Source organism: Lagenorhynchus albirostris, chromosome X, assembly GCF_949774975.1.
Source record: "Lagenorhynchus albirostris chromosome X, mLagAlb1.1, whole genome shotgun sequence".
NCBI lineage: Eukaryota > Metazoa > Chordata > Mammalia > Artiodactyla > Delphinidae > Lagenorhynchus > Lagenorhynchus albirostris.
Window position 1 is genome coordinate 12383641 of NC_083116.1, and position 16601 is coordinate 12400241.

The 16601-nt window shown below is 38.2% G+C and overlaps 1 protein-coding gene across 6 annotated transcripts in view; it reads left to right on the forward strand.

Moving 5' to 3' along the window:
• The window catches only part of MCF2 (MCF.2 cell line derived transforming sequence), a 63717-nt gene extending 52399 nt beyond the window's left edge, over positions 1 to 11318 (forward strand). For 4 of the 6 annotated variants that reach the window (XM_060137223.1, XM_060137224.1, XM_060137225.1 and 1 more), the window contains 6 exons: positions 2377 to 2469; positions 3955 to 4033; positions 4592 to 4652; positions 7567 to 7676; positions 9244 to 9353; positions 11258 to 11290. In XM_060137223.1, the coding sequence (XP_059993206.1) occupies positions 2377 to 2469; positions 3955 to 4033; positions 4592 to 4652; positions 7567 to 7676; positions 9244 to 9353; positions 11258 to 11290 (486 nt within the window). Of the gene's footprint in view, positions 1 to 2376; positions 2470 to 3954; positions 4034 to 4591; positions 4653 to 7566; positions 7677 to 9243; positions 9354 to 11257 lie in introns of all 6 variants that reach the window. The other 2 variants (XM_060137227.1, XM_060137228.1) reach the window with 1 other exon arrangement.
• The last annotated feature ends 5283 nt before the right edge of the window (positions 11319 to 16601 follow it).

Genomic DNA, 16601 nt, shown 5'->3' on the forward strand with positions numbered 1-16601 from the left:
CCCTGATCAGGGATCAAACCCATGCCCCCTGCATTGGAAGTGCAGAGTGTTACCCACTGGACTGCCAGGGAAGTCCAAGATCATTTTTTTCATAATACTGACCCAAGAAGTAACTATTATATATCCCAGATACAGAAATAAAAGTCTTTTTTCTTCAGTTTTATAACATGGACTTTTCATTTAATATATCAAGTGCTTTCCCTCCCAATATTCAAGTAGTTTTTTTTTAATAGATATTTATTGGAGTATAATTGCTTCACAATACTGTGTTAGTTTCTGTTGTACAACAAAGTGAATCAGCCATATACATACATATGTCCCCATATCCCCTCCCTCTTGATCCTCCCTCCCACCCTCCCTATCCCACCTCTCTAGGTCATCGCAAAGCACCGAGCTGATCTGACTAATAAAAGTCTTAGGATAGGTAGTTATTGGTTATAATCCCAGAGTTCTGACCCACTGGGTGACTTTTAACAAGGTAGTTGACATCTTCTCACTACCCTGAAGACAGAAAATTAGGTTAAAAATTGGGGCCCTGAGCACTTGATACAACAAGATGTCTTCAGATAAAATGCTTTAAAATAAAGAAAATATATTCATAGCTACCAGAAATCATCAGTGAAAATGTGAAGGGTGAGGCGGAGACCACAGTTAGGGTATAACTGTAGAATCAGCCTCGTTCTTTTATATATATTATTTATTATATAATATATCATATAACTATATTCATATAGTTAGAGCTTTAACTCTGCCTCTAGGTTCTAAAGGTAAGTTTTCATGGTATAGTAAATATTTAATAAGTAGAATAAAAACCTTTTGATAAAACCTTTATATTGTGTTATTTGAGTAAATATCTACAATCCATGAATTACAAATGGATTGTATTACAGTGGATCATTTGTAGTGAATTGTTTAGAACTAAGAACAGTGTTGTCTGATAGAGATCATGGTTAGGTTTCCAGAGTAACTCAAAAAAGCTCATTTACTCTATAATGCTGTGCTCTATGTATACAATGAAAAATGGCAAAACCATTGCTATTCAAATAAGGGAAAGTTGAGAAAGCAAACTCACACTTTTAAAAACTCATCATGTTATCTAAGCCTTTAGTGCATGCTATTTAATCCTTATATCAACTCTATGAAATAGGTACTCTTCCCACTTTATAGTTGAGGAAACTGAAATTCAGAAAGGTTAAGCAACTTGTACCAGCACACATAGCTAGCGCATGGGCCTTCCATCTTATCATGCTGTTAAAACAAAACCATGTATTGAAACAAAATCAATTTAAATAGAGATTGAATATGAGATTATTGTTTATCTTAAAACCTGATGTTTGAGCAAAAGTAGGTTAGTTAGAGTGGTTGAGTAGGAATGTAAAGATATTTTTGGATATTCTGAAAGTAACTTCTGAGTACATTCAGGGTAGATGTCACAGGCTCTTTCATTTCTAAGTATAATCCTTTTTCTTTTCCTTGATATGGGGATCTCACTAGCACTACTTTAAATGCTTATCAGCTCTAATTAGGGTCATTTGGGAGGCATGTAAATGGAACAGAGAGTGAGATATTCCTTTAGTTAATTAGGAAATGATTGAAAGGAAAGAGAAGGCAGAAGGAAACTAAAAGAGAATGTGTGTACAAGGGAGTGAAGTTGCTCAAAATGAAATTAACCAAGCTACTAGCAGCACAGGATGAAAGAAAATGGAAGAGTTTGTGCTTTGCACAATCATATGAAAGAGAATAAAAACTATGGTAGGGAAGGGATATTGCATACCTAATTTCCACTGGCTACAAGAAGACATCACTGTCCCATGACAGGTTGTTTCCTAGAGAGGCCAAGAGCTTGGTGGAAATAGAGGGGATTTCTGTGTACCTGGTTGGTTCTCCCCTGACCCATAAATTGGATGTCTATAACTTGTAGGGCTTCTATAGACATACGTAGTAATTTGTGAGATTAACTTATCTGGCATAAAGTTATTAAAAAGAACCATTTAAATTAATTTTGGATGACCTTTTCCACAATGTTCAATTAGTTTTACTTCTGTGTTTGACACAATAATTTGTTTTTATACTGTACAGTTAATTTATAATGGAATTCAATCTTACATGGACTACTTGGATGCTCAGATTTGAAACATTTGTTTCACTCACTGGAATGGAGCATGTAGTCTGTACTATATAAGTGCATAGTTTAATGAAAGTGTATAAACACTCAGGTCTCTGATTGTATTTATCATTTCATATTCTTTGATTATAAAACATATATTTTGCAGAAGTGAGAAATTCTGTTTCATTTAGAATATGATGGGGGTAGATTTAATGTAATTTCATTTTCCTAATAAAATGCTCATGAAAATGGTGACTCATTTATTGTAGATGGATGAAGTTGGAATCACTGAATATGTAAAAGGAGACGACCGCAAGTTTGAAATCTGGTATGCTGGGAAGGAAGAAGTTTATATTGTCCAGGTTGGTCACTTAAGAATTGTTCTAGAAACCATAACCTGCCTTAAGATACAAAAGTCTGCATTTACAAACAAAAATAATTTTGGTTACATTACAAAAGTTCTCAGTCCTTTCCTGTAGGTTACCTAAATATTATTTGATTATTATTCTTTGTGATGCAATTAAACATTTTCTCAGTTACCAAGTTTTCTTTTTTTCTTTTATTGAAGTATAGTTGCTGTATAATATTATATTTTACAGGTGTACAATACAGTGATTCACAAGTTTTAAAGGTTATACTCCATTTATAGTTATTGTAAAATATTGGCTATATTCCCTGTGCTGTACAATATATCCTTGTAGCTCATTTTGTACCTAATAGTTTGTACCTATTAATCCCCTACTGCCATATTGCCCCTTCCCCCTTCCCTCTCCCCACTGGTAACCACTAGTTTGTTCTCTGTATCTGTGAGTCTGCTTCCTTTTTGTTATATTCACTAGTTTGTTTATTTTTTAGATTCCATATATAATCTCTAGGTCCATCCGTGTTGCTGCAAATGGCATTATTTCATACTTTTTTATGGCTGAGTAGTATTCCATTGTATATATGTACCATATCTTCCAAATCTGTTCATCTGTCGATGGACACTTAGGTTACTTCCATGTCTTGGCAGAAGTTTTCTTCAGCTTGAGATATGTCTGTGATGCTTTCTATGGCTTTAAGTTTTCACCACGACACCAGGAGACTTATCAACAAGAGCTGATAGCCAAGAGCTTGGCTGGTGCTTCTCTGTCCCCATCAAGTCTCTTGAGTTACAGATTTATAACAGTTCTGAGTTCCTCTTGTGCTCAGCATTCAGAGAGGACCTGATTACGAGACAGGGCGATGTGATGATTCAGATCGGATTGTTTTTTCTAAAGAATGTGGTTAAAGTCCTGGCCAGACATGCTGTAAGCTTCAACCTGTCTCATGGAAGAAGAGAGGAATTAGAACATTTCAAGAGATTATTGTCATTTCAAAGAGTCTTTTTTTTTTGGCCGCACCACATGGCTTTCAGGATCTTAGTTCCCTGACCAGGGATCGAACCCCGGCCCTCGGCTGTGAAAGCACCGAGTCCTAACCACTGGACTGCCAGGGAAGTCCCTACAATAGATTGTCTTTTCAGAAACAGTAGAACTTGTTTTGTTTTACCAAAATTAAACATAAAAACATTTATATATTTAAAAGAACCCTCCTACACAGAAAAAATAAGTGAGATTTATATTTCACGCTTCTCTGAGCATTATTATTGAAGGCCAATTTCGAAATGCTTTGGGCTGTTATTTCATCTAATCCGATGGCTACTTATTTGCTTCTTAGAAGTTTTAAGAATCAAAATGTTAGAGTTGGATTATGGTGGTTCAGGATGTAAATCGTGTTTGATATACTTAGTGACATTTGTTTTATTATTAAAGCATCGTTCTAAAAAGGAAACATGTCCTCTCCTCCCCTGCTTTTTAAATCTTTAGGCTTCAAATGTAGATGTGAAGATGATGTGGTTAAAAGAAATCAGAAGTATTTTGTTGAAGCAACAGGAACTTATGACAGGTAAGTTCACGCATTCTCCAGAACAAGAAGTACAAGAACGGCTCAGTGACTCAGATTCTGTGATAATTTTTACAGGGAATGGGGCTGATATTTACTTTCTACTGTTTATAATGAAATGGTTTGCTCAACTCATTAGTAGGAGATCAAGATGCAGGAGGCTGTTTAAACTATTTTGGAGAATGAATTTTACAATGGAAGATGAGCTCTAGTGCCTGAGAAGCAGTGGTGCAGTGATAGAGCAATCTGAATGTGTTAATTCTAAATGCTTCCCATGAGGCAACTCTGCTTAGGACCTCAGTAATCAGTGCTTGGTAATGTTGGCCTGGGGGTGGTGCTAGTTATAAACTTGAATTTCTTGAATAAAATATTACATGGTTCGACCCTTTTCTATATTCCAAATTCAGACTGGCCTTCCCTCTGGCTGTTTCAAGTCTGTGAAGGTGAACTCAAATGGGATTGGGGTGTGTGTGTGTGCATATGTGAAGGTCATTGGTCCTCAAGGAAGTAAGAAGTGTGGCTTCCGAACAATGCTTATATAATCTTTGTTTTATTTCACAGTTAAAAAACAAGAACAACATAATCAGTTAACAGAACAGAATCTTTCTTCTCAGCGGAATGAGTAAGTGATTATACTTTAAGAAATACCACTCTCCAATCTTCTGTTTTCCGTATATAACATGAAACAATGTAATTAAACTATCAGACAAAAATTACCTGGCCTTTTAGCAATAACTCATCAAATTCTATAAACATTTTCTCAGTTCTGTTCTTGGACTTGCAGCCTGATAGTCCTTAGTAGTTATCCCACTGTTCCCCTGATGTTGAAAAGAATATAAGGAAGTGCCTTTGTTCAGGGAAACATCTTGACCCGGTCCAGGTGTGGATGGCGGGCAAGAAAGAAGAAATTAACACATCCCCTCCCCCAGGAGATGTTTTGCAAGACTGATGGCCCTTTTTACTTTACTTCCTCCCCGCCTCTCACTATTATGCCTTTTTACTTTATTTCCCTCTCGGATTGTATAAAAGAAACTGGCATCCAGACCCTGATAAGATGGTTATTTTGAGACATTAGTCTGCCATCTTCTCGGTCTGCCAGCTTTCCAAATAAAGTCGTATTCCTTGCCTCAAAAAAAAAAAAAAAAAAGTCTGGGCTAATTTTTAAACACGATTATAAGTGCTTTGTTCTCAGTATACCCTGGGGGGAGTTGCATGTAGGCTGCTAGCAAAAGCGGCTACACTCATGGCTTTCTCTTCAAAGTATTTCTGGGCACCTTCAATCTGATTGGAGAAGGAGAGGTATAAGAATGATGAAGTACTGGCAGCTAATACTGGCCTGCAGCTTTGTGGTCTCTTGATGGAGACCACTTGCTGGTGACTTGGCCTCTCTGTGTAGCTAGAGAGGAGGTCTGGATCCCCAGGGCGGAGGCTGTGGGGCGGGGGCTGTGCCTGGACACAACCACAACGTCTTTGAGGAAGGCAGCTGTCCTCAATGATAGCTTTGCTGCTGGTTTAGAGATGTGGCCATTGTATTCCACCTCTAGGAATCTTAAAAGGTGGAGTTTCCATACAACATTTACATATATGCAGAAAGAATCCTCACGGTGATTCCAAAGCCTTGGCACAGAAATTCACCACGCAGCATCTGCATGATGTAGGGATCATTGAAGGACTTATTAAAAGTACTCTTTTTCAATGGTACAAATGAACTTATTTACAAAACAGAAATAGAGTCACAGATGTAGAAAATAAACTTACTGTTACGGGGTCGGGGGGAGGTGAGGGAGGGATAAATTGGGGGATTGGGACTGACATATACATACGACTATAGATAAAATAGATAACTAATAAGGACCTACTGCACAGGGAGCTCTACTCAATACTATCTAATTACCTATCTGGGAAAAGAGCCTAAAAAAGAGTGGATGTATGTATATGTATGACTGATTCACTGTGCTGTACAGCAGAAACTAATACAACATTGTGAATCAACTGTACTCCAATAAAAATAAAAATACTCTTTTTCTCTGTTGCACATCATCTTTCACAGGTAGCTAAGATCTGGTGCAAAGTATGTTGATTCATCTGAGGCTTTAGGAGAACCATTTTAGTTTATTTTTTATTTATTTATTTTTGGCTGCATTGGGTCTTTGTTGCTGCGGACAGGCTTTCTGTAGTTGTGGCGAGCGGGGGCTACTGTTCGTTGCAGTGCGCGGGCTTCTCATTGCGGTGGCTTCTCTTGTTGCAGAGCACGGGCTCTAGGAGCACAGGCTTCGGTAGTTGTGGCACACGGGCTTAGTTGCTCCACAGCATGTGAGATCTTCCTGGACCAGGCCTCGAACCTGTGTCCCCTGCATTGGCAGGTGGATTCTTAACCACTGCGCCACCAGGGAAGCCGCAGGAGAACTATTTTAAAATCACGGTGGAAGTCTTTATTTCCCACGGTTCACAATACTCAGTGTTTTATCATGTATTCTGGAAGTAAAGTCTTTAGATTTCATGGAGCAATTGACTCTATAGTGGCTGATACAACTCAACAGTATTAATCAGATTGAGGTTTCATTGTCATTCATATACACTTTGCCTAATTCATTGAAGTTAAAAGTTCATAGAACAATAGGGTTTTTTTGTTGTTTATATTTTTCCAACTTACTGAGTTATAGTTGACAATTAAAATTATATACGTTTAAAGAGTACAATTTGATACCATATGCTAACACATATATATGGAATCTAAAAAAACAAAAAAGGTTCTGAAGAACCTAGGGGCAGGACAGGAATAAAGATGCAGACGTAGAGAGTGGACCTGAGGACATGGGGAGGGGGAAGGGTAAGCTGGGACGAAGTGAGAGAGTGGCATGGACATATATACACTACCAAATGTAAAATAGACAGCTAGTGGGAAGCAGCCGCATGGCACAGGGAGATCAGCTCTGTGCTTTGTGACCACCTAGAGGGGTGGGATAGGGAGGGTGGGAGGGAGATGCAAGAGGGAGGAGATATGGGGATATATGTATATGTATAGCTGATTTCACTTTGTTATAAAGCAGAAACTAACACACCATTGTAAAGCAATTATACTCCAATAAAGATATTTTTAAAAAAGAGTAAAATTTGATGATTTGACATACATATACACTGTGTAATAATCAACACAATCAAGCTAATTGACATATCCATCACCTCACATAGTTATCCTTTTTTGTGTCTGTGGTGAGAACATTTAGCATTTACCTCTTAGCAAATTTTGGGTATACAATATAATATGAAACAGGGATTTTAAACAATATACCTGCCTTGGGTCCAGAAAGGAGCCTTTTCTTTCCATGCTGGCTTGGATCCCAGGATTAAAGCTTTTGTATATTATGAGCTGTTATCACACAGACTTAAATAAGGGGGAAAATCAGCTCTGTTTGAGTGGATTCTTAGACTATGTTCTTAACACATGGTATTAGTAGAAGAAATACCATTTAAAATTTCTTATTACTCTTAAACTGAAAAAAAGCTTACCAGTTTTTACATATTTACTATTTCAGAAGGCAACAGGGAGCTTTTATAGGTGCTGAGGAAACTGACTTGGAGCACACCAGCGCTATGGTGGAAGTCGGTGAGGCCATCGCGTCAGTTCGGGCAGAAGCAAATACAGGTATGTGTAATGCTCATCCGAAGGCAGAACTCATGGCTGTGCAAATTGTTTCCTCCCGTTGTTAACTTGAGAAATCTACCCATCTATTCACTTTATATGGAGAAAACAAAGTTAACCCATTTTTAGAAGACTCTTCTGTCTTGTGTATATGCAAGATACTCGGCTGAGCAGAGGTTGTCAAAGTGTGGTCCGTGGACCAGTAGCATCAGCATCACCTGGAAACTTGTTAAGAAGGCAAATGCTCTGGCTCCATCCCAGACCTTCTGAATCAAAAACTCTGGGAGTGAGACCCAGCCAGCTGTAATATAACAAGTTCTTCATGTGATTCTTTCTGGAACCTTCTCAAGTTTGGGAGCCCCTCCTACACAGGATACAGAGGTGAATAAAACACATCCTGCATCAAGGGATGCACACTTGCTTGACTCACTGTAAGTTTAATGAATAGAGAAGAGTCATTTACAGCTCAGGAATATTTCTTTTTATTTTGCAAATTGGGTCATTTAAAGGGATTTAAAACAATTTGTTTAATTTAACAAACATAACAGCCTGTGTGCCAGGAACTGTGCAGTACTCTGGGCATACAGGCTAACTGAGATACACTCAGCTGCCATCCCCACGAAGCTAGGAGAGTAGAAAGGTAAAGCAATGAAAATTCAATTTGATAGTGTGATAACAGGGAAGGCGCTTCCGAAGCACCTGCAAGGGTCACCTCAACAACTCTGGGATCAACAGCATAGACTTCCCTGAGGAAATGCCTAACGGGGTGCCTGATACTCAGTGCTTAAATATGATGTTCCTTAATCTGGAAGACTTCTCTACTAGCTGAGAAGAAACAAGGAACAACAACCTTGCTCAGCTTCAGTTCTCCATTTACGTGTCACTTCCGTCAGGTCATCTATACTGTGGCCCCCTGAGCCATCAGGAGGGAGCCTAGTACCACTGCCTTCATTTGACAGATGAGGAAACCAAGTCAGAGAAAGTTAACATGACTCTTCCAAGGTTACATGAATAGTTTAGTGTGGCCAAGGTGAAATGCTGTCATTTCTCTGCCTATATCAGATTGCTTCATCCATACCAGTTCAATGCATTTTATTAATTAAGCATCTCTTGCAGGCAGGTTCTTATGAGACACACAATGTGTAACACATGGTTCCTGCCTAATAAAAGAGATACGACAAGTCCGAAATAACAATATTACCAGGTAGAATGTTATAAGTGCTATTTAAGTGGGACCAAGAAGAATGCTATAGAAAGAATTTTTGGAAGAGATGATTTTCTATAAGAAGGGATAAATGTTCTCTGGAATGTTATTTAACTTATTATTATCTGTAATAACTCCCACCCCCCCCCAACAGGAAACTATCCTAAAAAGTAAAAGAAGTGTAGATATTCTAGGCCCTTTCTGAAATATCAGAAATTCTAAACTAGTACAACCTCATTGGAGGTTTTATTACAAAAGATATTATTCTTGGACCATTGAAGGGTATGGCCTTGATTATTACACTTCATTTTACTTCTCTCCTTGTGGTGGACCAGTAACTGCCACCCTCCCATGTTTTTCTTACAGTTTGGACTGAGATGTCGTCACCTTCAGAAATCTCTGTTGAGCCTGAGGAATGGCCCAGTAACTATTTCTACTCTTCTTATGATGACAATGAAGAAGAAAGGCCTCTAATGGTTAGTAATGACATATTAAGATAAATAAAAACCCTTCAAGCAATTTTATTGATGAAATAGGTGAGGCACATAGGGGCAATCCTTTGTCAGTATCCTTGAGGTCATGAGGTCATTTCCACAGCCAAAAGATTTGAATCAAGTCTTACTGTGAACATTCAGTAAGCACCTTTATCTCTGTGAGAACTTGTTTGAGCTATACACGGAGCTCCTACTGAAGTTGATGAGATAGTCAATCATTCCAAGTCCCATATCGTGACCAATTTTATCTTTAATTGAGCTTCACCAGTCTGTTTTCAATCTGGGCATGTGAGATAAAATCAGAGCACAAAGGAGGTTCAGATATACTTAGAAATCAGTTTAGATTCCAGATTAGAAAGTATAGGAAATAAACATTACACATTAAAAACTATTTAATACCATCTGGGGAATATATTTTAGTGGGCTGTCAAAAAACATGCTAAGGCTACAGATCTCAGCATATCACAGCAAGAGGGCACCCCATGAAAGTAAAGGTTGCTTTAGGGTAGAAGGAAGTGTTTTATAGAAGAACTAGTTTGCAGTGTTGTTAGGATCCTGGTGGATTATTAGAGGGGAGTTAGGACTGTTTAGGATAAATCTCCAATTTTCTGAAGTCACCAGGGTGGAGGGTGGGAACGGTGCTTTGTAGTGGCCTGTTCCTTGGTGCTTTTCAGAGGAATAAATCCAGTTTGGCAGTTCTGGTGTTGGGGTGAGGGAGTAATGGCATGGAGAATCCCAAAGGTGCATCAACGCTGGAATGCTTTCTTTTAAAAAGCAACAGAATATTCTTTCCACTAATAAGACAGTGACCATAATTCGTATTTGTATGGTCGTTTACAGTTTTCAAAGTGATTTCACACTGAATATTCATAGTCTTAGTGAGGCTTTATTCCCTCTGAGCCGAAGCTCAGAGCTGGTAAGAGGTTTGTCCAGCGTTCGTTGTCTAGACTGGCAGTGCTCAAACGTTTTAATGAATTTACATTTTTGAAACCAAAAAAATCTAGTGAGAAGAGTGGCATTTGAAATATTTTTGCAGCCTAAAAAATAAAAAGTAAATAAGGGACTTCCCTGGCGGTCCGGTGGTTAGGACTCTGCGCTTCCAGTGCAGGGGGCATGGGTTCGACCCCTGGTCAGGGAAGTGGTATCCCGCAAGCTGCACAGTGCAACCAATAAAAAAAATAATAAATGAAATATTTTTGCAAATTTCTTTAACATCTGGCTTCAGAAAAGACAGCTGGATTCTCATATTTGCGTTTGCATTCAGTCTGTTGTGCTGTCACACATCGGTGGCCTCTTGAAAACTCCCCTGTAGACTTGTGAGAGGCTGAGAGTGAAAAAGGCAAATAATATATTTAGCTTTGACCCTTGCAGACCCTTGGAACTCCCAACGGTCAGCCTCCCAAACTTTGAGAATTGCTGATTTAGATGAATAAATAAAAAGAACTTCATTTCCTGAAGTAACATTATCTGAGGACAGGAGGGATCGTTGTTCAGATGTGAGCAGTAAGTCAAGGGAAGCCAGTTGGGATTTCAATGTTTGCTGTGAATGATGCTCTATGAAGGGATTGTCAAGAACCGAGAAAGCCTTCAGTAAGCATTTTTCCAGCTATGGTGTCAGAAAATAAAGCAAATATGCCAAATTGATTAATACTTTCATCATAGGGGATGGGAATGTAGAAAAACCTACTAGCTCTCCTCTCTTCTCCCAAGAATTCCCTGAGTTGTGCTACTAAGGAAAACATACAAGGGACAATATAGTGCATTCCATACCCCCTCAATTAAATAACCCCCAACCTAGAAAGCAAAACAGGTTGGAATGAGCTGATCTTTTAGCCTCGCTTTATCAAGTCAAAAACAAGAAATAATGGGTGCTGCTTCCCTTGTAGAGGCCGGTGTCGGAGATGGCTGTCCTATTTTAATGAAGCTACTCTGTTAAATGGCAAGTAGCTCTTTCCTGCCTGCTCCTCGGCCCATTTGATAAAAATACTGCTCAAAAGACGTTCAGCCCGAGTGATGCGGATAATGTTTTCAGGTTAATTCCTTTGGACGTGCAAAGAATCAACACCACTTAATTATTTCTTTCCTTTTATTTTAAAAAAGTTTTAATTATGGTACTCTTACTCTTTAAAATCATATATTCAATGTATAAGATACTGTGCTGGAAAAATTCTCATCTCAGAATACGTTTGGACTTGAAGATTACTATTTCTTCTCTGTCTACCTTGTAACCAAATGCAATCAGTGTGCCTTGGATTATTTAGCTTATTAATGAATCAAGTTAAAATTATAGCTGCAAAAAGATTAAGGCCAAGTAAAGCACAACATTATGGTTTAATATGCTTTTATCGGACTAAGCTTTTGTGCGCATTATTTTTACCTGTGCAAAACGATAACAAAGCAAGGAGTCCTTTTGGGGGCGTTAGTAAATCTTTGTTCAGGGCCATTGCCTTTTTTATGTGCCAAGATAATTATTTTTAATGAGAGTAGTTTACAAATAACAGTATTTAAAAATTATCTTCATGCTTGTTTTTTTTCTGGATTTATGTTTATTATTCATGTAACTTAAATCAGCTGTGCTCTGTTATTTTCTGTGTAGTTCATGCTGTAATGCTCTTTTTGCAAATAAAAATTAATTCTTCAGGTTAAATAAACACATGTCCTGCTTTTTTTTTTTTTGCCATCACAAACTGCTCTGTGTTTGTTTGTTACTTCAAAGCCGCTGCAGCTAACCACATTTACCATTGACGTAAAGAATGAAGTCTGTACGTCACAGAACAGGCACTTACGCAAGTAGTTTTGCATTCAAATTTGTAATGTCACTTTTCAAAACAACCTTACAGTCTCCAGGCAAATATAAAGCCCTAGCAGATTGCAGGAAGAGAGGCTCAGAAGACCTCCTGATTAGAAGTGGAGATGTCATTCAGCTTCTCCGTGAGGATGCTGAGGGTCAATGGTAGGTGAATTCTCCATGACTATGTTGACCTCCGCCTGGGGCACACGGATATCTAATCAATTGTTCTGCTTTACTTGTATCTTTGTTATACAGTCTCAAGAAGCAGAAATAACACATTTCTTATCAGTGTTTCATTTTCATTGCTTCAGCCATGTCTATATAGCTCACTGAAAGGAATGTTAACCTTTGGTGAGTGAAAAATGCTTTGAAAGAATGAAATGCTATGAGTCTGCATGCTCTTTTGTGGTTTACCTTTGGCTCAGATGTTTCAGCTGATACGTCAGGCTTTGTAATGGCTACAGATCACATTACATTAGGTCGTTTAAGTCATGCATTAATTCATCACATGTTTAATGAATGCCCACTATGTGCCAGGGACCATGTTCGCTACTTTGCAACATAGCCACACTTTGCTTTATCAGTTCGAATACTGACTTTTTAGTCTTATCATTCTATCCTCATGCGTTTGACTTTATACAGCACTGATTGCAAAGATGCTTCTGCCAGATATGCTGTTTAATTATAGAGAACCCAAAGCAAGAAGGAAATATTATTTGGAAGAGGACTGAATGAAACTTCCATAAAGCTTTTGGAAATTTTATATGAAATAATTCTGCCTTCATTGTGTCAATAACTTTAACTGAAGTGCTACATTGACTGTGTATTCTGACCCTAAAGGGGGAAGAGTGTACACCTGACGGTGAAATTAATGATGGGTCATTAACATAATAACCATTTTTGCTAGTGAGCTAAGTCTTTTGTAGTCAGAGGACTCAAGCACAGTGTCATGAAGGTCTTTGAATACGTGCAATAGTTTGTGAAAATCTGAGCTTTAATGCAATGTATATGTTAATTTTATTACCTTATATTACCATTATTGGCTACTAATTAGTTTATTATTTAGGTTGATGAAAAATCTAAACAGAAGAAAAGAAGATCTGATTCCAGGGAACAGTTTGCAGGGTTTTTTGTTTGTTTGTTTGTTTCTTTTAATTTATTTATTTTTGGCTGCGTTGGGTCTTTGTCGGTGCGTGCAGGCTTTCTCTGGTTGCGGCGAGCGGGGGCTACTCTGTTGCGGTGTGCGGGCTTCTCATTGCGGTGGCTTCTCTTGTTGTGGAGCATGGGCTCTAGGTGCCTGGGCTTCAGGAGTTGTGGCTCACGGGCTCTGGAGCGCAGGCTCAGTAGTTGTGGCACAGGGCTTAGTTGCTCCGCGGCATGTGGGATCTTCCCAGACCAGGGATCGAACCCATGTCCCTTTCATTGGCAGGTGGATTCTTAACCACTGTGCCACCAGGGAAGCCCCAGTTTGCAGGTTTTAGTCGGTGACTATAGGTTTCAGAATGCCAAAGTTACAGGTATAATATGAACTTGACTGTATGCTATTTGTTTAAAGGCTAAAAATTTTAAAGCTCCACCAAATATGTAATTGGCATAGGGTAAGAACCTCTCTGCACTTAGAAATAGAGCTGCAAGCACATTATGTTAGCTAGGATTTAATTTTTTCCCTTAATAGTTTTAAATTAATGAATAGAGATGTTTTAAACATGTTAAACTTTTCTCTACAAGGTTGATAGGTTTGAAAGAAAGTTTCATGTACAGTGCTGTCTTATAAGAGATCCTTCAGAACTAAATACTGATGATATGATTTTAAGGAACCAGCCTTACTGTCCAAGGATGCTTCACCAGTGTGTTTTTACTCAGTTCTAAGAGCATGCTATTTCCTTATGGTAGGTTTCTGCTACACGTTTGTGCATGCACGTGCGCACGCACACGCGCACAAACATACCCTGTGTCTGTTCCCAAGACTTAATGTGTGAAGATATGACGAAGCAATGAGAATGTTCCTTTCTATTAACCCAAGCATTAGTACATGAAATTTCTGTACACAAACCAGTATTCTTATAAATTTTTCACCTGATACTGAGCTATCTATAAAAAGGCAGCACAAAAACAACAGATTTGTCTGTGAACAAGATTATTATTATTTTATGTACATATTTCCTTTGAATTCCTAGTTTTGGACTTGTATTTGAATTCTAGGTGATGTTACCTTGTGTTTAAATGAATCTAATAGGCCAGGAGTAACTTACTTGGTTCTAAATTTCATTTATGACATGAAACAAAATCTAAGGGTGATAGGGCTCAATATAAATATTGGGTCACATGGGAATCCCCAAAATAGAGTCACTTCTTGTTTGTGTTTTTGTTTGTTTGTTTGTTTCTCTAAATCTGGGCCACCTTTCAAAGGTTTTTTTTTGATAATTATTGAATTACTGAATTATTTAGACAATTAGTAATCAGAAAAGTCTGATAGGCCAACAACCTGAACCAGTTGGCATTTATTCAAAATTGACACCCAACAACTGCAGAATACACCATTATTTTTAAGTATACATGGAACATTCACCAAGATAGATTATACGTTGGATCACAAAAGAAATAATAAATTTCAGAAGATAGGAATCATATAAAGTATCAAAAGATATTATATTAGAAATAGATTATCCCTAAATATTTGGATATTAAATAATACACATCTAAACAACACATGGGACAAAGAGGAAATCACAAGAGTAATTATAATGATTTAAAATTGGATGAAAATGAAATGTGACATATCAAAATTTGGGGATGCAGCTCAAGAGGGAAGGAAATGTAGGGAATTGTATAGCTTTAAATTAAGTACTTGTATTACATGCTTCAAAAGTCAGTATAATTTGCCATATTAATATAATGAATTGGAAAATTATATAATCATTTCAGTAGATACAGAAAAGCACTTGACAAAACTCCATACTCATTCATGATAACAACTCTCACCACACTAGGAATAAAGGGAATAATGTGTGCTTGTGAAAAATCACAGTTAACCTCATTCTTAATGATGAAATATTGGAAGCTTTTGCCCCTAAGATTGGGAATAAGCCAAGGATATTCATTCTCACCATTTCTATTTAACATTATATTGGAAGTCCTAGCCAGTGCCATAACTCAAGATAAAGAGATAAAGGAACCAAAATATTAGAAAAGAGACAACACTATCATGCTTAGCAGATCATGTGTATGTATGAAACCATTGGGAATCTCTACACAAAAAGACCCTATTAGAAGTAATAAGTGAATTTTATAAGGCCATGGTATATAAAATAATTATAAAAAATAAACTGTAATTCTATATCCTAGCAACAAAGAATTAGAAAAAAAAAGAAAGAAAAAATACCATTTACATTAGTAATATAAAATAAATATGAATAAATCTAACAACAGATGTCTAAGGCTTCTATACTGACAACCACAAATAATTGCTGGGGTATATTTAAGATGACCTACTAAAAGGAGAGATATACCATATTCGAGGATTGGAAATCTCATTGTTAAGAAATCCATTGTCCCCAAATAGACAGTTAATGAAGTCAAAATCTCAGCAAGCCCTTTTGGAAGAAAAAATAAAGACAAGTATATTCTAAAATGTATATGGAAGGCAAAAAACAACCTAGAACAGAGGAATCTCAGAAATCTTGAGGATTTACATACCTGATTTCAAAACCTACTAAAAGGCTACAGTAATGAATACAGTGTGGTATTGGTTTAAGTATAGAAAAATAGAGTTCAAAAATAGACCCACAGGGGGCTTCCCTGGTTGGCGCAGTGGTTGAGAGTCCACCTGCCGATGCATGGGACACGGGTTCGTGCCCCGGTCCGGGAAGATCCCACAGGCCGCGGAGCGCGTGAGCCATGGCCGCTGAGCCTGCGCGTCCGGAGCCTGTGCTCCGCAACGGGAGAGGCCACAGCAGTGAGAGGCCCGCGTACCGCAAAAAAAAAAAAAAAGAAAAGAAAAATAGACCCACAGGGACTGCCCTGGTGGCGCAGTGTTAAAGAATCCGCCTGCCAATGCAGGGGACACGGGTTCGAGCCCTGGTCCGGGAAGAGCCTATGTGCCGTGGAGCAATGAAGCCCGTGCGCCACAGCTACTGAGCCTGCGCTCTGAAGCCCACGCACCTAGAGCCCATGCTCCACAACAAGAGAAGCCCCCCGCAATGAGAAGCCCACGCACCGTAACGAAGAGTAGCCCCCGCTGGCGGCAACTAGAGAAAGCCAGCGCGCAGCAATGAAGACCCAACACAGCCAAAGATAAATAAATAAAATAAAATTTTAAAAGAATTTAAAAAAATAGACCCACATATATATAACTGATTAATGTTTAATCAAGGTGTCAAGTCAACTGAATGGGGAAAGGAAGGTTGTTTTAGCAAATTGTGCAGGAGCAACTGGGTATC